At 39.9% G+C, this 27,435-nt stretch overlaps 1 protein-coding gene across 1 annotated transcript in view; it reads left to right on the plus strand.

Moving 5' to 3' along the window:
• The window catches only part of nectin1b (nectin cell adhesion molecule 1b), a 194,473-nt gene extending 168,049 nt beyond the window's left edge, over positions 1-26,424 (plus strand). Inside the window, exon 6 of the mRNA XM_063005271.1 lies at positions 25,234-26,424. Within this exon, the coding sequence (XP_062861341.1) occupies positions 25,234-25,739 (506 nt within the window). The 3' untranslated portion in view covers positions 25,740-26,424. The remainder of the gene's footprint in view (positions 1-25,233) is intronic.
• The last annotated feature ends 1,011 nt before the right edge of the window (positions 26,425-27,435 follow it).

Consider the following 27,435-nt stretch of genomic DNA (forward strand, 5'->3'; position numbering starts at 1 on the left):
AATCTGTCTGGCTTTGTCTGGCGAGTGTTTTATAAAACCTGGTATCCCCGTTCTACTGCTCACTAGCTGCCATGCTGTATTTTCTCCGCAACGTTATGGCACTCTTTCAAATAGGAATTAAGCAGCTCTGATGCCGAGAATTAGTAAGAAGTCGTTCCTCTCCATGACTGTGCGTGGCTATTAATTATGTCGAATAAACAATTTGTCTCATTGACGGCGCTTTGAAAAGGTCATGAGGCGAGCTATCCAAACAGCGGCAAGGTGGTAAATCTGTTTTCCCTCTCTGTAGGAAAACAATTACCCAGCCAGCACCAAGGTGTTTTGCAGCATGTATAATGTGCATGTCAAAACCTATCAGAGTAATTTTATCCTGATATCAGTTCTGATTGGATGCTGGTAGCAGTGGGAGTGAGTATCAAAGACTCTACGCACTCGAGAGAACTGAACATCAGCAATGCAGCTACAATTAAACCATCAGCAACTTTTAATCAGGGCTGTGTGAAAGAACCATCAGGACCGTATGAGATGTGAACGAGTCTTCCATCAGTACTTAAGTGTGCAGAATGATTACTACTTTCTTCCATTCAACAGCTGTTCTCTCTGTCTCTCTCTCTCTCTCTCTTTCTCTCTCTCTCACACACACTTGTACACACACCCATGCCAAGTTTACTCTTGAGAGAAGAATCAGTCTCGTCCGTAGAAATGCATGTGAGCTTGTAAAGTTGTAAAAGCTGCAAACACAACACCACCCGGCTCTTTATAAACTGTCAGCATAAAGGCTTCACCATGCTTCCCCTGCCTTTCTAACCTTCTCAACATGTGGGAGGAACAGGTATTGTTTACAGAAGGTTTGAGAGTGACCCAGAGATCTCTGGGAAGATAACTTTCCAAAGCTAGTTTTGCAGTTCTCTTAAACATCCTAAAAGTTTAGTCATTCATCTCTCTCTGGGTCAGCTTCCTCACTGGTGTTCTTTTATCTGTACTGGGTTCACAAGAAGGTCTTTTAAGAAACCTAACCATATATCTAAACAGATTTTGAAACTATTACAATTACTCTAGGTCAAATAACCAATTACATTTAGATTTGCAGCATTTAGCAGACACCTTTATCCAAAGTGCCTTACAGTACTGTGACAGTATACAGTCTGAGTAATTAAGGGTTAAGGGCTTTGCTCATGGGCCCAACAGTGACAACCTGGCAGTGGTGGGGCTTAAACCAGCAACCTTCTGATTGCTAGTACAGTACCTTGACCACTAGGCTACAACTTCCTTCAATTACTTAGTGTAAGACCAAAAACTTAACTGCCTAGCTAGTTCTGTACAGCTTTACCCTCATAAAACAACCAGGATATACCAGTATTCTTGAATCTGCATTATGGAAGCATCAAGATTATACTTGTCTTAAGGGTTTGCCCCTACCTTCAGGTGTAATTTCTGAGTCAAAACCTTGGCATGTGATAAGACTAGCCCACACGCCAAATCAAGTCAAATCTAATTGCACTTTTTAGCACTTTTCTTAACAAATAAAAATAAAAAACCCTGCTGAGCAAGACAAGGCACTCTCTTAAAATTACAAGGAAGAAACCTTGAGAGGAACCAGTCTCAGCTGGAACCTCCATCCGCCTTGGGTGGCCTGGAGGGTAATGTGAATGAATTAACTTTTAACAAACAAAAGTTATAACTAGTAAAGAAAAAAAGAGTGAGTTCTTTAGTCACAGTTGACAGGACACAAACTGTGCCTCTTTACATCGTTTATGTAAAAATTAGGACTGGCATTGGTATCGGTCCAATATTGACCCAAATCACTGGATCGGACATCAAAAGGATGTTGCTTAATGTAAATAACACTTCATGTAAATAAGGCCATTCAGAAATTAAAACACACTGATCTACTTAAACTTTTAGCATTTATAAAGATAAAGAAAACCTATCTTGTCCCGGCTTGGAGATATCTCACATCCTCAACGATTATTCCATTAGTGTTATGAAATAAAACAAACTACATCGTTTCCCATTTAGCCACAGATGTCCTCTTCAAAATCCAACAGGGTTTAATAATCTAAAGCATGACAGAACTTTAAAGGAAAATCTCAACCAAACTCTGAGTCAATTCTAATTGGTCCATCACGTTTGATTGACATCCACATCCTCCAATTGTAGACACTTTGGACGACACACCGCAAAGCGAGATGTGTCACGTATTTTAAATGTTTGGACGGTGCTGTTAAACAAGCCAAAAAAGCTGCTAAATGTTCTGTTGTGGGAATTCAAAATAACCCTTAAAGATTGACACAGACAACCGGGATAATGATAAAAGCAAATAATCAATTTATTACTCAGCTGAGGACCAATCTCAATGCAAACGCTCACACAGCTTTACAGAGGAGAGAGGCGTATGCCGTCTGTAGTATCGCAGTATTTATACCCCACTTTACTGCCCCTTCAGGCTAACTCTTCTCAGCGACCCAACTCAAGGTCAACTTTCCACATCAAACTTGCTTATCATCCTACAAGAATAGTCAGTTTGTTAGAAACATGGCGTACCTCCACAAGAATGCACCTGTATTAAAACCCTGCGTGCACCCCCGCACACACAGTCCCGACCGACACCCATGCATTCCCATGGAAGCAAGAAGCCCATGCCAAGGTCAACATATCTCTGCCCCTAAGTAACCTTCCAAAAGTCTCTTCTACCTCTGCTAATTGAACTAAGAAAGCAGAAACGTATAAGTTTGATGCAAATAACTAATAAAATATAAAATTTCCATTCACAGTTCTTTGTGTAAAAGTATTGCATAAGTGTGATGTTGTAGGTTCTGTATTTATTCCTTTTAGAATATTTGTTTTACAGTCTGAGCATTGTTATTTATATAGCTAGTTTAACCATGGTGCATTGAGACATGTATAGACCACTGAAGTCGTGCGTCATTCTGTAGTCCTCGTTATGCACATATTTGGAGACCCGGGTCTAAGCCCCGATTTTCAATGGCAAAAATGAATGGGGTTTTCAAAAAATCGGCTCTAACGCATCCTGTGCTAAATAAACATGTTTAGAACCCTCTACATTTTGTCCTATGTAATATTTTCTCCTGTACATCACTGGATCCTATAAATTACGAGGTTGTTAAAGGGTCGTAATACTAATAATGCTACACAAAAGCTAATGCTACTGCGCATTAATTAGACGTCACTGAACTACACCAATCGAATCGATGGAATGAGCAGCCCGCGTCTGGTGAGTGCAACCAAAGGCGTAACACCCAACCATCCTTGCTTTCTACTTTAATGTAGCTAGCTACTAAAAATATAAAGTAAAACTTGTGAATATTACTGCACTGTTACACTGGTGAATTGCGCTGCTTCGTGCGGTTATTTAAGAGGCTTATAAAAAAAAAGTAAAATAAAAATTTAAGAGGCTTTCAGTCTAGTGACGTCAATTCAGTGCACGGTAGCATTAGCTTACATGTAGCAATATTAATATTTCGACTCTTTAACGACTTCATAATTCAGAGGATCCAGTGATAATAGACAAGAATCTCCATAAAACAAAACGTAACAGGTTTGGAACATTTATTATGACTACATGATGCGAGAGAGGCAATTTTCAAAATCTCCATTCATTTTTCCCATTCAAAATTTCTCTTAGACCCGGGTTACCAAATATGGGCATAAAAACATGGCGTGGACTACAAAATGACGACACGACTTCAGTGGTCTATTATTACTGCTTCGTTGTTTGAGAGGAGAAATTACGGTATCGGATTGGTATCGGTATCGGCAGATACACAATTTGCAGTATCGGTATCGTATCTGACATAAAAAAGTGGTATCGAGCCAGCCCTAATAAAAATGATAAAGACATCATGCAAAAACTGCCAAGTCCTAGCAAAACAGGTTGGTGCCTGATATCAGATGTGCGACTCATTTACTCAGGTTCAGGCAATTAGCACAGACAGTTTATGGAAAGTATTTGGAACGTCCTTTGTCTAAATGGAAAATATGTAAGAACTAATCTATATAAACACAGTCAACTATTTAGGTTAACCACTTCACATAGTTCAGAGCAATTTTGTATTTATTTTTGGCAATATAATGAATGGTATGATATACACAGCTTACAAAGAAGCAATTCTACGTACTTAATATCCAGTCATTCCAGATGTAGTCAAATGTAATTTAACTCACAAGGCATGATTCAAAATCTATATTGCAAAATCAATACAAGAAAGACTTAGTCATCTATCAAATCTTCACTATGGTATTAAAGTCTCGTCAACGACATGTACAAGCCTGAAACTTAATGAATATATCCATCCCTTGACAACCTGGTAATTAAATATCTCCACTGCCAAGCTTTGTTGAAAGGGGTTTCACACTTTGCTCTATAATCTTCATTAGTGGAGGAGCCTGACATGCTGATGGTGAATAATAATAATCATAGCTCCCTTTTCAATTTTCACCCAATTGCAATTAAAGTTATTTAACCTCCATTGCAAATTAGTTTATTAGCAAACGTTACAAACTTTCAGCTTTTTGCAATAAACCAGTCAAACACAAACATTTCAAATAGCTTAACACAGCTATATACAGTATAATATAACGAGTGGTGTCTCCAAATTCAACACAAAATGCCACTTTTAATTAGTACTGCAGTCTCAGAACTATTTACCTGCCAGAATAAAATCCCTCATAGGAACACACATTTGCAGGTGTTTTCTCAAGCACACCTGATGCAACTAATTAAGGGTTTCGTTAGTTGCACTGAATAAAAACATGTCAAATACCTGGATTGGCTAGGGGTTTGCTGTCTGTGGCATCTGAGTGCATGTTAGAAATATAGCTTAGTCCAAAGAGTTGTCCAAAAACTTCCATGAAAAGAGATAAAAAGATCACACAAAGAGAACAAAAGCATTGAGTGTTCCTAGAAATACAGTTGAAACATAGTTATCAAGTATAAAGTCAATTTTTTCATACCACTTACCATATAGAAGCACTTTGTAGTTCTACAATTACTGACTGTAGTCCATCTGTTTCTCTACATATCTTTTTAGCCTGCTTTCACCCTGTTCCTCAATGATCAGCACCCCCACAGGACCACTACAGAGCAGGTATTATTTGGGTGGTGGATGATTCTCAGCACTGCAGTGACAATGACATGGTGGTGGTGTGTTAGTGTGTGTTGTGCTGGTATGAGTGGATCAGACTCAGCAGCGCTGCTGGAGTTTTTAAATACTGTGTCCACTCACTCTCCACTCTATTAGACACTCCTACCTAGTTAATCCACCTTGTAGATGTAAAGTCAGAGACGATCGCACATCTATTGCTGCTGTTTGAGTTGGTCATCTTCTAGACCTTCATCAGTGGTCACAGGACGCTGCCCATGAGGCGCTGTTGGCTGGATATTTTGGTTGGTGGACTATTCTCAGTCCAGCAGTGACAGTGAGGTGTTTAAAAACTCCAGCTACATTGCTGTGTCTTATCCACTCATACCAGCACAACACACACTAACACACCACCACCATGTCAGTGTCACTGCAGTGCTGAGAATGATCCACCGCCCAAATAATACCTTCTCAGTAGTGGTCCTGGGAGAGTCCTGACCATTGAAGAACAGCATGAAAAGGGGCTAACAAAGCATGCAGAGAAACAGATGGACTACAGTCAGTAATTGTAGAACTACAAAGTGCTTCTATATGGTAAGTGGAGCTGATAAAATGGACAGTGAGTGTAGAAACAAGGAGGTGGTTTTAATCTTATGTCTGATGGGTGTAGATCATGTGATGTTGGTAAGATGGCCAATGTAGTACGTCCGGGGTTGCGTGCATACTGCACACTTGCGTACTGAAAGAGCTTACTGCTTTACCGGCCAAGCAGTATGCACTGCCTCGAATCTAGTATGTACTGTTTAAGTATGTGATTTCAGACGCAGCCTAAGAAAGCGAGAAGCCATAATGTATAGAAAAGCTTCCACCTGGAATTAATTAACATTAATGAGATGCAGGTGATTGTCAATCAAGAGGGATTGACAACACAACTCTTAACGTGGATGAGCTGCTAAACTCCATTCTGCAGCCTGATTACTGGTAATTTTGGAACAGAAACCCTTTTTAAACCTTTTTTCTTTAGCACTATAAAGAAATTGGTCTTGGCCCAATACCAGCTACCACGACCTGTTTTAAATGAGTCTTTTAACTGATATGAACACAGGATAATTGAGAATTAATGGACAAAATCTAACAAAAGATGTGCTGTGCTGTATGTTTAATGACTGAGCCCTGCCAGCCTTTTATTTTCTGTATTTCTTTGTCCACTTTATTTGCTAAAAATACCTTTTGTAAAATGTTTAACGTATTTGAGTCACCTCTAAAATACTCTTAAGAACTAATTACCACAGGATCATGTAGGTTTAACACTGCACAGTGTTCATGTGACCACTGATTCTTTTTGTTGTCATTTCAGTCACACGTTTACCTTTCGGACCTTTTAGAAGTGTAGTACTCTAGTAAAAGGTCCCCAGCGCCAGCCTTCCTGCAGCTTACCGTGATCTGTGTTCGAATGTTTTAATTAGTCCAATCAATCAAGTTCAATCAAGTCTGGCTTATGCTGCATGATGCACATGCAGAGACTCACATTCAGTCTTCTTTTCCTTCAGGGGGCTTTTAAAATCTGAGTACTTATTCAAAGATTTTCAGATCTGACCTCGTCAGAGCCTCCTTTTTAGGTTTAAAATCTATCAGGAGAGGTGTGTGGGTGAACATGGGGGATTTTGGCTTAAAGGTGGGTGGAAATAACCTTGGAATCGAACTAAAACAGAAACAAACTCATTTTAAAATTGACAGGCTAATCTCTTACTCCAGAGAGCAACATTCTACTTAATGAAACATTACTTATTAAAATAGGCAGTGCTCTTAACAGCACCTTTAATCCCTTACAGTCAGATTAAACAGATGCGTAAGGAATTGGCAGCTATATTAATTAAAAATATGAGCATTAGGTTTTACATTAGAGCTAATGGCTTTGCTTCTACCCAGGAGGAAGGGTATAAAAGGTACACTAGTGTATTGAAGTAAGCCTATTTTTAATATTGTGCTGTAGGTTGTACCTTGCTCCTTTCCTCCGTGCCATAGATCTCAAACCTATTTAACCGTATGGAAATTGTGTTTTTACCATCAGGTAGCTGTTGCTATGAAACAACAGCTGTGCTGTCTGTTTAGATTAAAAGTTTGCTTTATTATTAGGAAATGGTTGTAGTAAAGTACACAGACTGTGCATCCTGTATGGCATAGGAATACAACAGACAATATTTATATACCCTCACTGTTTATTTTATCAGCTCCACTTACCATATAGAAGCACTTTGTAGTTCTACAATTACTGACTGTAGTCAATCTGTTTCTTTACATACTTTTTTAGCCTGCTTTCACCCTGTTCTTCAATGGTCAGGACCCTCACAGGACCATTACAGAGCAGGTATTATTTAGGTGGATGATTCTCAGCACTGCAGTGACACTGACATGGTGGTGGTTTGTTAGTGTGTGTTGTGCTGGTATGAGTGGATAAGACACAGTTTTTAAACACCTCACTGTATGTCCTGTCCTTTGACCACTGATGAAGGTCTAGAAGATGACCAACAGCAGCAATAGATGAGCGATCGTCTCTGACTTTACATCTACAAGGTGGACCAATTAGGTAGGAGTGTCTAATAGAGTGGACAGTGAGTGGACACGGTATTTAAAAACTCCAGCAGCGCTGTTGTGATCCACTCATACCAGCACAACACACACTAACACACCACCACCATGTCAGTGTCACTGCAGTGCTGAGAATGATCCACCACCTAAATAATACCTGCTCTGTAATGGTCCTGTTATGGACCATTACAGAACAGTGTTCAATTATTTGGGTATCTACAACATTAATCTATAAAATGTATGAATAAAAAACAAATTCTTAGGATTGTACAATATAAACCATGCATTTACATTACATAAACAAACTTGTGTTTCTAATTCTTATGCATAGGTGTTTCAGCTTTACCATTGCAAACAGGTGTATAAAATCAATAATATGAAACAGACTTTGTGGCAACAGTTTGGGAAAGCACCAGTACATAAAAGCATTGCTTGACGAGTATGGTGTACAGCGGCCTGCACAGAACCCAGATCTTAACTAGATATCGACTAGATATCTTCTGACTAAAATCCCCCTCAAAATATATGTGGAAAGACAAACCATACTCCTAAACCTAGTAGAAACCAGTAGAAAATGAGTGCATCTACAAGCACAGTTGTGCAATGACATGCATTAATACAGTGCATTCTAAAATAAATGTTACCCTTTTATCTAGAGCAGCATTAAACATGGTTATAATTTAAATTAGGGTTTATTCAAACAAGCAATGAAGGTTAAAGGCCTTGCTCAAGGGCCATCAGAGCCAGTTAGTTGATGCTGGGGCTTAAACCAGTGACCTTTCTATTATTAGAGAACCTACAGAACCTTAAAAGCTGAGCTTCTCTGCCCCCTAACAGACTTTCATTTGTGCTTTTATATGCTAAAATGACCTTTGTGTTAGATGTGTTTTGACTGCTTTGACTTGCATTTAAATGACTTAAATCAGCTAATTACTATAGGATTTCATGGAACAGCTTACACTGCACAGTTTACATCCATCTCTTATCCCACATTAGAAACAGCTCTGAAAAAATAATTCATGTGAATGATGCAGTGCTGCTGTGGTGACCAGTTGTGGTTAACTCTTGAAGTGAACACCTTCATTATATGACCAAGAAAAGCTATAATTAAGGAAGAGAAGAGTGTGATATATGGGCTGTACAACTTTACTGTGGGAAAGTAATCAGATCTACAGGCTGGCGTGGTTTTGACTAAGCAATAAAATACAAAGGATTTTCTCAGATCCTCCTGAAATTAGATGATTACTACCTTCATCAAGTGTGTTGCATTTCTTCAGCTTTAGTTAAGCACTGCTAACAGTAATTATTTTTCTGTCCTTCGTTTAGGAAAGTCTGTTATTAGATTCCCAATCAGACCACACTTTATTTACCAATATTGTATGTGATCAGAGATGTATCAGTGTATCAGAATTTCTCTTGATGTCATTGGTGCAGATAAAGCTACAATACATAGCATTGTCACAGTTTGCATCTAAACATTGAATAGTGCCACAATTATCATACAGCTGCAGAGACAGATCAGACATCACAACACGCATAGACATGAACTCTGAGATGCATATAGGATGCATATTATAATTATCATACTAGGTTCATTCCTTTCAGGTAATATGCACATTATACATAGATGTGCATAGCGTAGGGCATGAAAAATGTATGTTATATATAATAATATATACAACATAATATAATATATGCAATATAATACTATATACTTACTTCACTTTCTTAACCGCTAGGGGCCTTCCACCAAACTTAAAATTACATGGTTTGGTAGTCAAACCTTACTGCAGGGACAGTGGTAGCCTAGTGGGTAGAGCTGTGGGCTATCAATCCGTAAGATTGCAATGCATCCACTGTTGGGCCCTTGAGCAAGGCCCCTAACCCTGTCTGCTTCATGGGTGCCATACAATGGCTGACCCTGTGCTCAGACCCCAGCTTCCAAACAAGCTGGCATATGCAAAAAAGAAAACCATTGTACTGTACATATGTATATATCACAAATAAATGCATTTAATCATTCATTCATTAAGTTTGCTTGAGGCCAAGCAAACATATGCTCAGTTGTTCAACTTGGCACACAGTTGCACCCCCATTCTCTGCAAGCGACAATGTTTTGAGAGAATGTGAGAAACATGGGAAAAAAATGAGTGCCTCACACAGCTAGAGTTTCTTGCCCTTCTTCACACAGCTGGCAGTCATGCTTAGTGAGAAAAGTAGGTTTGTGTAAGTGGATGCCATACTAGTACTTCTGCCTTTACAACAGGGGTTCAAATGTTGTGGCTTAATGTGGCAGGAGGGACTTTGCCCCCCTTTTAATTTGCCAAGAAAAGAAAAGAGACCAAAACAAAAAGAATGAGCTAGAACAGCTGCTTCTTGAAGGTCTGGCTAGAGTGGCAGTCATTTGTTCACGCTCCTCTGAATAGGCAATTGCTTCTTCTACAGTGCAAAATGAAGTAAAAGGAAAAGAAGACGAGAAAACGAGACATTGAGAGCAGGAAAGAGGGGGAAAAAATCAACCACAAGTTGGGAAATATGAGATGAATAAAACCGAGTGTAGCGGATGAAAATATAAATAAATATAAGAATTCCTAACTCAATCTGATACTGAGGTAGGAAAATAAAATGAAAGCCAAAGTGGTCTAGAGAGAAAAGCAAGTATGAAAGAAAACGGTTCTGATGCCTAGTGAGAGGGTAAGGTGAAACCTATAAAGCAAAGCTCAAAAAGCTTAAACCTTATTAATAACCTGGACTGAGCCAAGGCACTTCACAATTTGGACAGACTGGTGATTCACTGGTAAAAAATGTTTAGGCAGGTACCATCAGAGGAAGCATTCTGTGTATTTACACAGTCAAATCACATTATTATGACCACCAGCTAATATCCAGTAGCTCGACGAGCTGGAAGTGACTCAGTAAGGTCCTGGTAGGTTGTCACAGGTATCTGGAGCCATGCTGACTGCAGTGCATCCCACAGCTGCTGGAGGGTGTGTTGGGGAGGATCCATAGAGCAAACCTGATGATCGAGTTGGTCCCACAGATGCTCAATTGGGTTCAAGTCTGGGGGATTAGGGGGCCAGGGTGGTACTTGAAAGTCTTGGTCATGCTCTTCAACCAAAGTCGGACATTTCTAGCCGTGTGACATGTCTCATTGTCCTGCTAGAAGATCCCATCCGAACCAGGGAAGACAATTTTACCCATGGTACTTTTACCCATGACAGCAACAAGGGATATATGTGCAGACAGCTTATCGCACACCTTATGTACCCACCAAGCCAGCTCAGGAAAGCTGAACTGATCAGCCATAACATTAAAACCACCTCTGGGATAGGGCTGTGTGTATATGCATGTCACTTAGAACAGCCATGCTAGTACTGGTACTAGTGCTGAATCATGTATGGTTGGAGGAATGCTGCATAGCGATGACCCATATATAATTGATCGGTGATAGTAGTGGAGACCCATATATATCTAGTTGGTGAAGACAGGAAAAGTGTACAGTGTGGTTTGACATTGTCTTGCTGAAACAAGCATGAGCAACTATGTCCCTGCAACTAAGACACTGCAATTTTACATTGTCAACATTGTTATTTAACTGTAAGCTATTCACACACCAGTTTTAAGAAAACCTCTACCCATCCCTTTTCAACCGCAACCCTAACAAGTATAATTGGTTGATAAAATAAACATGAGTCACTTTTTGTGTTCTGGTCCTAAAGTGGTCTTTTATGCTATGGGTTTAAATTTCAGCTTTGTTATTGGCTGGCTGGGTGTGTACACAGATATGTCTTTTTTTTGAGGGGGTGGTCTAAAGCTGAGGCTCTGTAATGGATTGGCACCCTGTTCATTGTATTTCTGCATTTCCCCATGAAATGACCCTAAACAGAATAAAGCAGTTGATGAAAACAAAATAAAAAACAATGGTCAGGATAAATAATTACACAAATAAAAAAGTAGCCCTGTGCAGCCTCTCTCTCTATATTTCATCTTGAGGAGACTCATCTAATGTGAACATGAAGATTTGTTTGTCCCGACTGTTATGCCAGTGCTGTCTAAAGCTGTGTAGCACAAGCTGTGGAAGCTGTAGCCGTCTCTCCTGAACCCTGCGCTCCATCATACCTTTTGAATAATTCATGCCTCTGCAGGGCACATGGGCATAGTGTGCAACATTAAACCCTCTTTATAAGCATGATGTAGCTTCCTGTGGATCCGCAATATAAAAGGACACAGTGGTGTCCAATGAGACTCAGCAGGTGAGCACCTGGGTGATAGCTGGGTGTACAGGGTTGATAGAGTATGAAGCCAGGCATGACATCCTCTCTATGGGAAGCAGCTTGCACTTGGCAGATTCTCATTATTTAAATCAGCTAGTAGCATTGCATGGGTGTTTTATTATATTTCTGACTTTAAAATTGTAGATATACAATTCTGGAGTAGTTCTGTCAGTAAGGATAGACATTTTAGCCACTTTTGTTAAAACGTTCCATTGAGGAAATAGTTTCTCTGGTTAGGAATAAAAAAAAAAAAAACAATTAAAGTAGTAGTCCATCGCAGGGCACAAATACACACATCCGTTCAACTATAGGGCAATTCAGTGTCTCCGATTAACCTGACTGCATGTATTTAGCCTGTGGGAGGAAACCCACGCAGACACGGGGAGAACATGCAAACTCCACACACAAAGAGGACCCGGACCTTCTTGCTGTGAGGCGACAGTGCTAGCCACCGTGTCGCCCTTATATGCAAACACACAAAGAAAAATTTCCGGAGGTGACTCTGCCTGCTTAGTCCCTGTGCCGCCTTAGCTAACTGCATCATTTTACATATTTGTCTATTAAATTTAATGTCTTGGATGCTTCACTTACCTTTCAACCCTAGTTAAGATTGAAGTGACAGAGGTAAGGTTGACTATTCATTTCAAATAGTCGACTATTGACAAGCGTACAAGAGACAAACTATGAGCAATGCCAGTGACTTGGCGTTGGCTAGTGTAAACACAGGGTTATCCATGTAAACATAGACTAACCTTTATCTATCTATCTATCTATCTATCTGTCTGTCTGTCTGTCTGTCTGTCTACCTATCTCTTTATCTATCTCTTTATCTCTCTATCCATCCATCCATCCAAATGCTGCACTAATCTATTCCATGAGCCTCTTGCTGGCTGTTGAACTGTTTTTTTTTTTCTATATTGGCTTCATGTAAAATGAAAATGCTGGGTTTTATTTAGAGATTGGTGCATGACTTCTCCTTTCTCTGGAACAACCCTCCCCCATTGGCTGTGTAAATAGGTCAGTCCATAACCCCTGCCTATGTGTAGTTGTGATGATTAATTTATTATGCACGTCTGAGCAAAAATATCATTAGAGGAAAGGAAAGCCGCGCAAAACAGGCTCAGCGCTGCAGAAACACGAGCTCAGTCTCTCTCATCCCTATTATTGTCTCCTGTCGTCTTCTAGGCTGTCAACTTCTCTCTTTTCTTCTGTTCCTCCTTCTCATCTACCTCTTTGAGACCTCTTTGAGTACTTGACGGTCATTTGGACGACAGGTTTTGCCAAACAAATTATTGTGATGGATAAAATATGGGATGTTAGGCTTAAACGCTAGAAAGGAAGATAGCGACTTTAATAAAAATGACATATTTATGTAGAATTTGAAAGTGAAAACAATTAATGGCCAATCGTGTCTGGACATGCTCACTCACTCACTTTCTTAACCGCTTATTCAATTGGGGTTGCGGGGGTGGTGGTGCTGGAGCCTATCCCAGCTTTTCAATGGGCGCAAGGCACACAGTAACACCCTAAATGGGGCGCCAGTCCATCGCAGGGCAGACACACACACATACACACACCCATTCACCTATAGGGCAATTCAGTGTCTCCAATTAACCTGACTGCACGTTTTTTGACTGTGGGAGGAAACCGGGGCTCCCGGAGTAAACCCACACAGACACGGGGAGAACATGCAAACTCCGCACAGAAATGACCCGGACCGCCCCACATGGGGATCAAACCCAGGACCTTCTTGCTGTGAGGTGACAGTGCTACCCACCGAGCTCTCATGACCCATATGGTAAAATGAGTGTCAGGCAATTCCCCAAATAAGCAATCTATCACCTCCCATGTTACAAAAGTACACTATAACCTCATAAAGCACACTGACTGCTATTAGGATTTACGACAGCCATAAAACTATTACCACAATCTTTGCCGTTTATGCAAATCAGCGGCAAATTTCACCTAGTAAAGATTAATTATGTTGTAAAAGCAGTAAATTATCACAGTGAATATTTTGCACTTAAAAAACAGGATGTCATTTAATACTGTAGCACTTGCAGCTCGTAGACTTTTAATCTCCTCGTCTCTTTTATAATGTTAATGAGAGCATTATAAAATATTATGATCATTTGATTTCATTATGCACTATTGTTTACAGTTGTTTTTTGTATTGTAATGAGTAAGTGAATGATTAATAAATGCACAGAGTAATGAAATACACCAATCAGTGAAGTGAATATCATTGATTATCAGGTGATAGTGGCATCTGTCAAGCGGTTGGACATATTAAGCAGTAAGCGAACAGTCAGTTCTGTAAGGATCTGAGTGACTTTCACAAGGACCAAATTGTAATATCTAGACAACTGTGTCAGATCATCTCCAAAAGTCAGGTCTTGTGGGGTTTTCCTAAGATACAGTATTTAGTACCTACTAAAAGTGGTTTAAGGAAGGACAAATGGTGAACCAGGTGCCCAGGGCTTATCTAGGGTGGGACAAACAGTGAGTCTCGGGATCCCAGGGCTTATTGACATGCGTGGTGAGCGAAAGCTAGCACATCTGGTACCACAGAGGATCTACTGTGGCACAAGCTGTACAAATTCATGCTGACTATGGTAGAAAAGTGCCAGGACACATGGCTGTGTAGCTGCAGATTAAAGTGCCCATGCTGACCCCTGACCAGCATCAAAAGTGCCTACACTGGGAGCGTGATCATCAGACCTGGACCATGAAGCAATGAAAGAAGGTGGCTTGGTCTGATGAATCATTTACATTATCATTTGAATGGCTGGGTGGGTATGCGTCACTTACCTAAGGAATACATGACAACAGGATGCACCATGGGAATGAAGCATGTGATGCTAGGAAGTTTCAGGTCCTGGCATTCATGTGGATGTAGCTTTATATATATATTTCTTTATGCATTTTCTCCCCTTTTTCTCCCTTTTTAGTGCATCCAATTGCGCAATTGCATCATGCTTCCTCTCCACCAATGCCAATCCCTGCTCTGATTGAGGAGAACGAAGCTAACCCACGCCCTCTCCGACACGTGGGCAGCATGCCGTATGCATCTTATCACCTACACTTTGATGAGTGCAGTGCAGCTCAGCGTTGTGTACGGAGAGACACACCCTGAGAGCGCTCTTTCCTCATCTCTGTGCAGGCGCCATCAATCAGCCAGCAGAGGTCGTAATTGCATCAGTCATGAGAGAGAGACCCCATCCGGCTTAGTCCCGCCCATCTGAACAACAGGCCAATCGTTGTTCATGTGGCCGCTCAGCCTTAGCAGGCAGAGCTGAGATTTGATACGATGTATTCGAGATCCCAGCTCTGGTTCCTGCATGTGTTTTTACCACTGCGCCACCTGAGCGGCCTTGTGGATGTTGCTTTACCACCTACCAGTACCAACTACCTAAATAAACATTGCTGCAGATCAACAACGCCCTTTCTATATGTTAAGGCCAGTGCCGTTTCAACAGGATAATGTGTCATTCATATTTTTATGGGGTTTATTATTATTATTATTATTATTATTATTATTATTATTATTATTATATAAATGCAGCCTGTGAACAGCATTTCTGCACATGTGCAGTTGTAGAAGTCCAAAGGAAAATTTGATAATAGAGTATAGGCACCGAATAAGTGCATTAGTGGGCTGAAAATCATGCAACAGCCAATGATAAATGCAACATTAGATCTACTGCTTCTCAATACAGTGCATGCATTAAGTCCAGTTTAACAATATTGTATGCACTATTAAGCTGACATAAGTATTAAAAATGGAATAATTAGCTAAAAGGAAACGTCTTGGCAGGGGTTTGTACGGGCTCTGATTCGGCCTGCCACAAATGATGAATCTGATGCACCACCGGATTGAATTATGGTGCATATTGCGACCTATTAATCTCAAATGAGCCTGTTTCGCTGTCAGTAGTCTCACTATCTGCATATTCCCAGAGGCTTGCTAAACAGCGCTATCTTTTGTTTTCTCAGACCCCACCGGGACAGCTAGCAGGGAGCTTTTAGTTTAACATTATCTGCCTGCTGGCAGGTACCGCTGTTAGCAACACACCCCCACCTCCACCCCCTATCGACTACGCTCTCCCACAGTAGCCTTGCATCTGTCAACTTCTATCAATATTAAAATCCTCCCCCAACAATCATTACACAATAGATCCAGTATTTATGCTAAAAAGAATAATGCTGCAGTATTTAATCTTTCTGTTTATTGTGGAGTACAGCAAATGGAATTTACTCATAAACAGTGACACTGCTGATTTGGCAACTAAAGCATTAGAAACATATACAATTCTTATTCTTATTATTATTTAATACCTGAATTTGGTCTGTGGTCATAATATTACATAACCTTCTGTTCTGATAATGGCTATACAAACCACAAGAGTGCTTCAAGAGTTCTTTATGATGGACATGCAATTTCATTGCTTTACCAGCAGATGTTCAGTATACCGTTACGGACTGTAACAGTAAACCTAACAGTAACGACAAGGTAGCTAACAGGGTACGGTAGAAACTCACACCAGGTTAGCACTCATTATAGATGCACAGTTAGAGACTAGTGCTAGATTTTTTTTTCTTCAATGCATGTGTGTTTGTTTTGGTTTGCTGTTGGTTTGGTTAGCTGTTATGTTTGCTGTTGGTTAGCTGTTATGTTTGCTGTTTGGTTAGCTGTTTGGTTTGCTGTTGGTTAGCTGTTTGGTTTGCTGTTGGTTTGCTGTTGGTTTGGTTAGCTGTTAGGTTTGCTGTTGGTTTGCTGTTGGTTTGGTTAGCTGTTAGGTTTGCTGTTAGGTTTGCTGTTTGGTTTGCTGTTGGTTTGCTGTTGGTTTGGTTAGCTGTTAGGTTTGCTGTTAGGTTTGCTGTTTGGTTTGCTGTTGGTTTGCTGTTGGTTTGGTTAGCTGTTAGGTTTGCTGTTGGTTTGCTGTTGGTTTGGTTAGCTGTTAGGTTTGCTGTTAGGTTTGCTGTTTGGTTAGCTGTTAGGTTTGCTGTTAGGTTTGCTGTTTGGTTTGTTTTTGGTTAACTGTTTGGTTTGCTGTTGCTTAGTATTAACACCACATTGTTTAGAAATCCTAACAATACTGCTGCACCTGCTATGCTTATATCATTATAACACACAAAGCCATGTCAATGCCATGTTAGTGTTGTTGCAGTGCTGACAGTGGTCCACCTCCAAATAACATTTGATCTGTAGCGGTCTTATGGAATTTTGAAAAGTCCCTTTTGATTGATAAAGGGAGTACAAATGGCATGACAAAATACATAGAGCCACAGATGGGAGTGAGTAATTGTATATCAACAAACTTTAGCTGTATGGTAAGTAAAATAATCAATAAATAAGTGTATCGGGCAGCACGGTGGCTCACTTGGTAGCACTGTCGCCTCACAGCAAGAAGGTCTTGGGTTCGATCCCCAGGTGGGGCGGTCCGGGTCCTTTCTGTGTGGAGTTTGCATGTTCTCCCCATGTCTGCATGGGTTTCCTTCGGGAGCTTCGGTTTCCTCCCACAGTCTGAAGACGTGCAAGTGAGGTGAAGTGGAGATACAAAATTGTCCATGACTGTGTTTGACATTAAACTTGTGAACTGATGAATCTTTAACCAGTAATTACCTGTCCTGTCATGTATGTAACCAAAGTGTGTAAAACATAATGTTAAAATCCTGCTAAATAAATAAATACATGTACCTAATGAAGTAAATATGAGGAAAAATAATTTTTTGTTCCCATGTTCCTCGTTTGTTACTTTGCGAATATCCAAATCCCTAAATGTTACAAATTATAGCATCAAGCTTAAAAATAATGAAAGTCAGGCATGAGCATGGATTTTCTGAACAGTTTTGAGCTTTGGACCCAGCATTCGTACTTCATTTATTTTCCTATGAACACTCAAGGCCAATTAGGAATTTCTTAGCTGTGTTTCCTGCAATATATAATAAACGACTACATAGAAAATTCATGGTCTGATTAAAGCAATGTGAGCCAGACATGTTGGGACATGCACAGTTATTGTAGCATCCACATACTGGTACATAGAAACGTATGGAATGTACTTGTAAGTGTATAGTTTGATGTTTTTTGTCAGGAGCCTGCAGGTTACTATGAGCATCACAGCAAGGAGACTCTCTTATTTCTGTTGTATTTGTTAAGCGCTGTGCAACATATGGCTCTCACTAGGCCTTATTAGCCATGATGTTGTGATCGAGATGCCTGATGGCTTTATTGGCCTCACGGGAAAGCTGCTTTTGCTTTTTGAGATATATTGCGCTAGTGTTCTCATATCTACACTTTTCAGGTGTCTGTGTGTGTGTGTGAAGCTGGCACATGCTTCCCAGAAATAGAGCAGCGGTAAGGTATTTTTAATAGCAAAATTAAGGGTGTGTTTTAGGCATATTAAACAGAATTGCGTTTTCAGGCATATTAATAAAGGATGCATTTTTAGGCATATTACATTCCCCATTTCTAAAAGTTATTACATAAATAAATAAATAAAAACAAGAATCTGTGGTTTGTTAACCCTCATAAACCTTTAGGTAACTGACAAGTACAAAGAAATTACAGTGGAACCTCGATTTTACGGACTAAAAGGGGGGTATATAAAATGCGATTGTCCGAAACAGCAAGGTTTTTTTGGGGGGGTGCAAAAATATAAAAAAACAGCAGGCGAGAACAAAGCGAGCCTTCCAGCTATACAAAGCCTACTACTACTGGACAGTTACTGAACTACTGGTCTTGGTACACTTCTTGCAGGAATTTTAAACAATCTGAGCAGATTTTGTCCGTTGAATCCAGGTCTGTTAAATCGAGGTTCCACTGTATCTTTATTTTTCAGCAGATTAATTAGACTGGTAACATGACAATAAAAAAGGATCCACCAAAGGATTAGTCATAGCCAGCAAAGATGGGCTGTGGCTGACTACGGTGTGCCAAGCCAATTCCTTTAAATAGAACTTTTCTCAGAGCAAATAATTCAGGTCTGTCACCATCTACTACAGTGGTCCCCAACCACTGGGCTGCGAACCGGTACCCGTCCGTGGGTCATTTATTACCAGGCCACACAGAAAGAATAAATAATTAGCGATCTCTACAAGAGCAATTAAATTTCCAACACTCTTTGGGTGTTATTGTGTCCTATTACCACTAGGTGGGAGCAGCGTCTCGTTGCAGCGAAAAAAGATTAGGATTCACACTGATTTTAAATCTTCCCGCCCCCGCCGGGAAGGTTGGGGACCGCTGATCTACTGTACTTAATTTTGTGAATGCAATCTGGAGAAATCTCAGTCTAAGCAAGGCCACTGTTGAAGATACATGAGCCCTCAACATGAGAAACCAGACTATTGAGATAAATAAAGGCACCTAGGGTTGGGAGTACTATGAAAACCACTGCATTAAAAATCTTTCAGTCCAGTAAACGCAACAGATTGGAAAGAGGTGAAAGGTTCAAGTGCTGTACAGCAATAACCGCTGTTCAGTGTGGTTCAGTGTGGTTCAGTGCACTTAGTGTAAAAAAAAAAACAGATTGGTGGTGAGGTGTTTATCTTGTGAACACATCTGCAATTATTGTTCTGCTTAGTGAGAATTCCATAGCTGCAGAGGTAGATCTCAGATAAATGGATCTCTATTTAAACAAGCCATGTATCCCAGCTGATAAAATCCTCTAAATCCTACATTACGCTGTAACAAATGCCAGAATGAAACTACTGTTTGCTTTTAGAGGACTCTGTTCGTACCATGCCTACAAACATGCTCACATGCTACTTATTAACACAAGAATTAGAATTACAGGATATTAAAAATAGCAGGATAAAGTATTGTGTGCCATGCAACACAAACTATATGGACAAAAGTATTGGGACACCTTTTCCTTTTAACATTTTTAGCGACAGCAATTGCTAACAGGTGTAATAAATTAATTATATAAAGAAAATGCTATGCTTCCAACTTAGTTTTCAGCAACAGTTTAGTTTTTTTCAGTTTAGTGTAGTTAAATAAATCTATACATCCTGTCCATGCTTGTTAAAATAAACAAAGTCCACTTTAGCACATTTAGCTGCCATGTTGTACTAACTGCACACAAATTTAAAACTGACTTACTCCCGACATGTTCATTAGCCTACTTAACTAGCTTACATTTCTTCACCCTAATTTAACTGGTCGCTGTAGGTTAGAATCCAACCAATACCTTTATTGCATTACTTTAACAGATCAGTGTGCAAGGCAATCATGTCCCATGTCCCAGCTGTGGTACGTGGGGTTACCAACCCCTTTATGGACAGTACTGTGACCCTATAGGTTTCCGACCCCTGTATTAGACAGTACTGTTATTTCCAATTGTAGTCTAGATTTGTCTAGATGGAGCAAAGCCAATTAAGCCAGAGCCAATTAAACAGCTCAGTGCTCTAGACTATCACCATAGAAATTCTAATCAAGATCATGGCTAAGTCCGAAATCGCATACTTAAACAGTACATACTAAATTCAAGGCAGTGCCCACTGCTCGGACGGTAAAGCAGTAAGCTCTTGCATTACACAAGTGTGCAGTACATACTACATCCGCCATCTTACCCACGTCACGTGATGCATGACGTCACATCCTCACAGTTATAACAATTTTACAATGAGACAAAATTAATTCTGTCGTTTTCCATAAAGCTACTCTTAACATTGTATTTACCCATAAGACTTTTTAATCATCTTTCTTCTTCCACTTCGAACGCCTGTGCAGTTTCAGTTGAATTATGGGATAGATTATCAGACCGCCGTGTGCTGTGTACTGTTTAATGAATACTACGTATTCGGACACACTACCCGCTCTCACGTACTGCTTTTGCGTAATGTTCAGTATAGAAGTATGTGATTTCGGACACAGCCCAAGTCCTTTAGATGGCACCAGCCTGGCTGGGAGCTCAACAGGCACAATTGGCAATACCTAAAGAAGCAAAAGGCCAAATGAGGACTGCTTCTGCAACAGTGACTCCTACTGTCTGGTCTAGATGCCAGCATAAACAGCAGTAGAATATAAAGAAATGATGCCCAGTTAATAGTTTCTAGCAAGTCAATAAACTTTAATGTTCAGTTTATGTGAGTTATTATACTACTGTTCTGTTTATAACATTCAGAGATGAGAAAGTTTAATTGCATTTATATTTATAACTATTGACTGTCAGCCAATTTTTAAAATCCCAACAGATCAAGTAAATATTTAAACTGGCAACTCTAGTGTAGACTAAACTATAGATTTGCACTATTATATGAGCTATGAAAGTCATAGGCTAGTTTGGGAATTAATTTATGAGTTTACCGCGGCTCACAGATGGTGGGGTCTTCTTTGCTTTTTGGCCAGTCTGTGTACTGTTTTATTGATTTCCCACAGCGTATATTATTCAGCTTTAATGTCCCGATGATTTAAAGCAGTAGTTGGTAATTTGAGAGCTCTAATGATTCTTGGCCAGCCCTATTTTTGTCTTGATAACTGTTTAGTAAATCAAATGAAAATACAGAACAAACGTGGAGGAGAATAGATTATTTTTTTTGTACCAGTCTCTAACTCTACCTATCTCTCTCGCCCAGGGTAGCCACAACATCCTGTCTCAGTTTGTTTAATCCCATTATGGGTCAGATTAAACCCTGAAAGGTCATATCTGACACATACTGTCACAAACACACACACACACATAACCCTGAATAATAGGAATTTAAGGAGAAAGGTGTATAAAGGGTAATTAAGAGATGATATCCTGCAGTAAATAAAAATGATAGAAAGATCCAGAAGTAAATTTGGGAACAGTCTCCAATTAACACCTTTTTTAGTTATTATAATTCTGCTTACAATGAAGCAGCTGTTATTAGATGTAAATGCTAAATAGAGTTCAAGGTTTAAGGAAGTCTCTACCATCTTATAATCACTGTTTTATCTTCCACCTGTTCCTTGTCAGGCTGGTTTACTTTGTTAATCAGGTTTGGTTGAATCATTTGTGCATTACATTCCTTCTAGTTTCCTTTTTGTAATTCATAATTAAAAAGAAGCAATGACATTCGCCAGTAGGATGAAACATGGATCTTCATTAGTATTCTAGTACATGCATGTGTACACACGAATGCCAGCCTCTAAACAACAGTGTTTTGTTTTAAATTAAGGCCAACAATAGGTTGTTCAACTTTCCTTTTGACTTTCATGACTGCTTTTTTTATGAATACAATTTCTCACAAGCTGTCCAGAAAGGTCAGAGGGAAATATCTGAACAGCTCTGTGCATATCACAGATCAGCAGGTTTTCAGGGAGAGATCCAGAACAAGACCTCATTAAGCTGCCTGTTATGGCCAAAATATGTCAAGTGCCTTTCACCCTGAGACCCTCATTATCTCGTCTGTTGAATAGCCCAGGCGTCACCTTTACAGCACCGTACAGATATTTGTGTGACCTATCCCCGTGCATGTTCTATTAACATATGCAAATGGTTAGGAAATGGGAAAAAGTAACCACTGAATGGCACTTGCAGTATACTGGCCATCAAAGCATAACAGAGCTTGTTTCTTATAACTGTAGGTGAAATACAGGGGTCTTCTGTCTTTTCCCTAATCCCTAATGATGGCATCACTACTGTATAAGGTACACTGATCAACATTAAAACCACCTCCTTGTTTCTACACTCACTGTCCATTTTATCAGCTCCACTTACCATATAGAAGCACTTTGTAGTTCTACAATTACTGACTGTCTATCTATTTCTCTACATACTTTTTTAGCCTGCTTTCACCCTGTCCTTCAATAGTCAGGATCCCCACAGGACCACCACAAAGCAGGTATTATTTAGGTGGTGGATCATTCTCAGCACTGCAGTGACATTGACATGGTGGTGGTGTGTTAGTGTGTGTTGTGCTGGTATGAGTGGATCAGACACAGCAGCACTGCTGAAGTTTTTAAATACCGTGTCCACTCACTGTCCACTCTATTAGACACTCCTACCTAGTTGGTCCACCTTGTAGATGTAAAGTCAGAGACGATCGCTCATCTATTGCTGCTGTTTGAGTTGGTCATCTTCTAGACCTTCATCTGTGGTCACAGGACGCTGCCCACAGGGTGCTATTGGCTGGATATTTTTTGTTGGTGGACTGTTCTCAGTCTAGCAGTCTTATCCACTCATACCAGCACAACACACACTAACACACCACCACCATGTCAGTGTCACTGCAGTGCTGAGAATGATCCAGCACCCAAATAATACCTGCTCTGTAGTGGTCCTGGGAGAGTCCTGACCATTGAAGAACAGCATGAAAGGGGGCTAACAAAGCATGCAGAGAAACAGATGGATTACAGTCAGTAATTGTAGAACTACAAAGTGCTTTAATATGGTTAGTGAAGCTAATAAAATTGACAGTAAGTGTAGAAACAAGGAGGTGGTTTTAATGTTATGGCTGATCAGTGTATATAGACACTTGTGATTATCACCTTCAAGTATTTTAACCACAGACATTGCTGGTAACATGAACGAGTATCACCGTTTTTGAGAAAAGCAGGTTTGCCGATAAAAACACTGGCATGTTTGAAAGGGATAAACCATAATTTATAGAGAAATTTTAACCTGGAGCGATCCAGGTAATTGTCAATTAGAAGTATCAATCATTTTTGCCTCTGTAGATACTTTGCTGGCCGATATGGCAAAGCAGAAGGACACAATTCCTACGTGACTTACTGCCGAACTCATTCGCTTCTTGCTTAACTTAGCCTTTTGACTCAGTGTCTACATGTTTCTACAAAATCTTGTAGAAAACATCTCCAGAGGGGTGGAGGCTGCTACAGCCGCAATGGGGTTGAGGGATATGCAACTCTATTAGACTGCCCATACTTGTGGAATGAGATGCCCAAAAAAAAAAAGTCTCACATACTTTTGACTAGTTCTCGATCTATTTGCATGAGAGTATTTGTGTGGTTAAATTGCTAAAGCTTTTGGTCCGGCTAGAAAATAATAGAATTCATTTGTTATTTATAACACATCAGTTCTGCTGCATGGTTAGAAATGTGAGGCCTCCTACAACAATCCATTTATTTTAAGATTCCAACCACAATACAGATCACTGGTTTGTGAAAATACATTTGTGTTTTAGAAGTCAGATTGTGATTGTTCCACGATATGTGAACAAGTAAAAAAAAACAGAACAGAACTAACAGGTCAAATTCAGCCAGTCTGCACAAGGAGGCATTTTAAGCTATTCACATCAATGTGGGTTATTGTTGTAAATTGTTAAAGGATCATCAAGTCGACGGTCTGAATGGTTATTGTTTTTCAAAATGATTTTAATATTAGTCAGAGATGTTCACAAAATACGAGTCCAAGTCAAGTCACGAGTCTTTAGGCTAGAGTCCAAGTCAAGTCACAAGTCTTTAGACTAGAGTCCGAGTCAAGTCACGAGTCAATATAATATACACAAAACATATATTGGAAATGTAGCGTAGAAATAAACAAATAATATGTAGGTTCAGATAAAAAACAACAACAGATTAGCCACTGTATTTTGCTGTTTTACTTAGTGCCTTTACTTTGCTAGTCATTGTGCAAATGAATGTAATTTCCGTAACATGAAGGTACCAGTTAAAAGCTTAAACTGATACGTTTTGTTTTCATTGCAAAACAAAAGCACACGATAAATAACAGCACAGCGGCCAAAATCCAAAACACAGCAAAGAAAATCATTGCTTAGCTCATGTTCTTCCAGATGCTATTCAATTTATGTGGTGTGTTTTCCCATTAGGAATATAATCCGTTATTTTGTAAATGTGCTTATAATTAAAAATCTCCAAACTCGTTAGAAAGCCATAAGTTAAATGCAGGTCTGGAAATTTGTACTGATATATACTGTTTGTTTTTTTAATTTTCTTGTGTGGGTTTGTGTGTGTGTGTGTGTGTGAGTGTGTGTTTGGTCGATAGAACGTTTGTGTAAAAAGTTTGAACATTGCTGCTGATAAAAGCTTTCATTTGCTTGGGCTTGTTGGGGCTGATTTCAATTCTTTCCTAATTTCTTTATTTCCTGTCTGTGAAGTGCATGTGAACAAGTGCATGTGGATTAAAAGGGTACAGTTTGGGCTATTTTGGGCAGAGTTTTTAATGTTGGGATAGGTTGGGGTGTGGGCAACTTCTCCTTTTCCCTCCTTTTGCTCGCCTTTCCCTTTGTTCCTTTCCTCATCAAATAAGCACCTGCACTCCTACCCACCAGAGCACTGATGCACTCTCCCCTTCCATTTGTCTTTTCCTACCCAGAATTCCCTCACCAATCGCCTACCGGTAGCCCATGGGGACGAGCGAATCATCACACTTCCAACGCCGCCATTTGGGGTGGCGTGGGCGGCCTGGCTGCCCTGGCCGTCGCCGTCGGGTTGCTCATCTTCTTCCTCCGTCGCCGTCAGCGCACCTTCAAGGGAGACTACAGCACCAAGAAGCACGTTTTCGGCAATGGCTACAGCAAGGCCGGCTCCGTGCCCCCGCACCCACCAGTCCCCAAGAACCTGCAATACCCAGACGACTCGGACGACGAGAAGAAGCCCGCACAGATCGGTGGGCCCGGAGCATTCGAGGGCACGGAGCGCGATTTTGACGGCAACTCCGAAGATCTCAAGAGGCCGTATTTCACCGTAGACGAGAGCGAGAGCCACGATTATGATGAGCGGACTCTCGCTTTCCAGTACGACCCGGAGCCTGAAATCGCCGATGACATGGTGTCCCAAACTGACGGCTCCGTCATTTCAAAGAAAGAGTGGTATGTGTAGTGTGGAAACCACAACGAATAGAAATCAGAAATCAGAGAAAATGAACATTCGTCTGGTCATTCCTGCATCCAATCACATTCCTTTATCTCACAATAAAAGCCCTTCCTCCATCCACTCGTTCATCCATCCTGGTCTTCACCCCATCCCTCACTCCTCCCACTCAAACAAACTCTGTCCTCATTCAATCAAACATTAAAAAAACAGCTTATAAAGTTGACGTGTATTGATCACAACATGCCCACAGACATTAACCTGCTATTATACAGAATTGTGATCATTGACTAATGCCAAAAGCCATTGATTATGAAATCTTGCAGGCCAGTTGCTTGAAACTTTTGTGGTGCATTATCATTCTTTGATGTCTATTTTGGTTCACTTTATTATAAATGTATTAAATGTTTAATATGAGAGCGAGAACGAGAGTTTGGGGTAATAACCATAGGGTATTCTAATCAATCATGTGAAAGTCTTACACTGGATGTATGATACTTTTTTATTGTTTTAATCACATGGCCATAATCTTTACTTTTGTTACTATGTTTTTGTACAATTTTCTTTCTTAATGGGGTGTTGGTTATTCAAAACTGTGGATATGTATAAATAGATAGTTATGTAAGAAGCTTTGGAGTGAATTTAAATGCCTTAGGTCTTAAGAAAAAGCACACATTTTCCTAAATGTCCAAAAGCATGTGTATAGATTTTTTTATTATTATTATTATTATTTGTGAGCCTGCATTAAGTGTAGATTAAAACCTGACATGTAGACTAAAACCTGACATATTTGGCTTTAGTGTTAGCCATGAGCTAAAAGGAACAAAACGATAGGCAGCAGCAGTTAAACTTCTTCTGGTCTCTTAACATCAGAGCACCACTGAAAATGAGTATCATTGTGTCATTTATCATCATTAATCTCATGACAGGTATGATATTGTTTTAAAATACTAATGAATCATTTTAGAAGACGATGGACCTTCATGAGAATCCAACCTGAACGGTTCTGGTCATGGTTTCTGTTAGGAAACACTGTCACTGGGCAATCCAGGTTTAAAAACATACATCTGTTTGACACCTATTCAAGCTGATTTTCAAATCACACTTACAATATTATAGAATGCTATAGAATAGAATGCCCGTATTTGTCATATATACATACACAAGCTGAAGTCAGAGCGCAGGGTCAGCCATTGCACAGTGCCCCTGGAGCTGAAAGGGTTAAGGGCCTTGCTCAAGAACCCAACAGTGGCCGCATGGCAGAGCTGGGATTCGAACTCTCAACCTTTAAGTTGATGACCCAAAGCTCTACCCACTAGGCTACCACTTTCCCCATTGATCATCATCTCAATTTTTAATAATTGAAAAACATAATACGTTATTCCACTACAGGCCACTTAAGTCCTGTGAGAATTGTGTTCTTCTGCTTTGCCATGATTGCCAGCAAAGGAACTACAGAGGCACAGATGATTATCTAACTGACAATTACCTGGATCACTCCAGGTGGAAATTTCTCTATAAATTATAAGTTATGCTTCTACAGGCCACTTAAGCCTTCCTTAAGTAAAAATCATGTTGATAATTAATCAGAATTAGTAAAAGCGGAATAAAGCATAATTAAAATACCTTTTTCTTTGCTAATATATTTCAAATATGCCTGAACATGTCTTTTACTCAAGACAGTGCCTGGGATTCAGCCCGACCC

Source organism: Trichomycterus rosablanca, chromosome 11, assembly GCF_030014385.1.
Source record: "Trichomycterus rosablanca isolate fTriRos1 chromosome 11, fTriRos1.hap1, whole genome shotgun sequence".
In the NCBI taxonomy this organism is placed as follows: domain Eukaryota; kingdom Metazoa; phylum Chordata; class Actinopteri; order Siluriformes; family Trichomycteridae; genus Trichomycterus; species Trichomycterus rosablanca.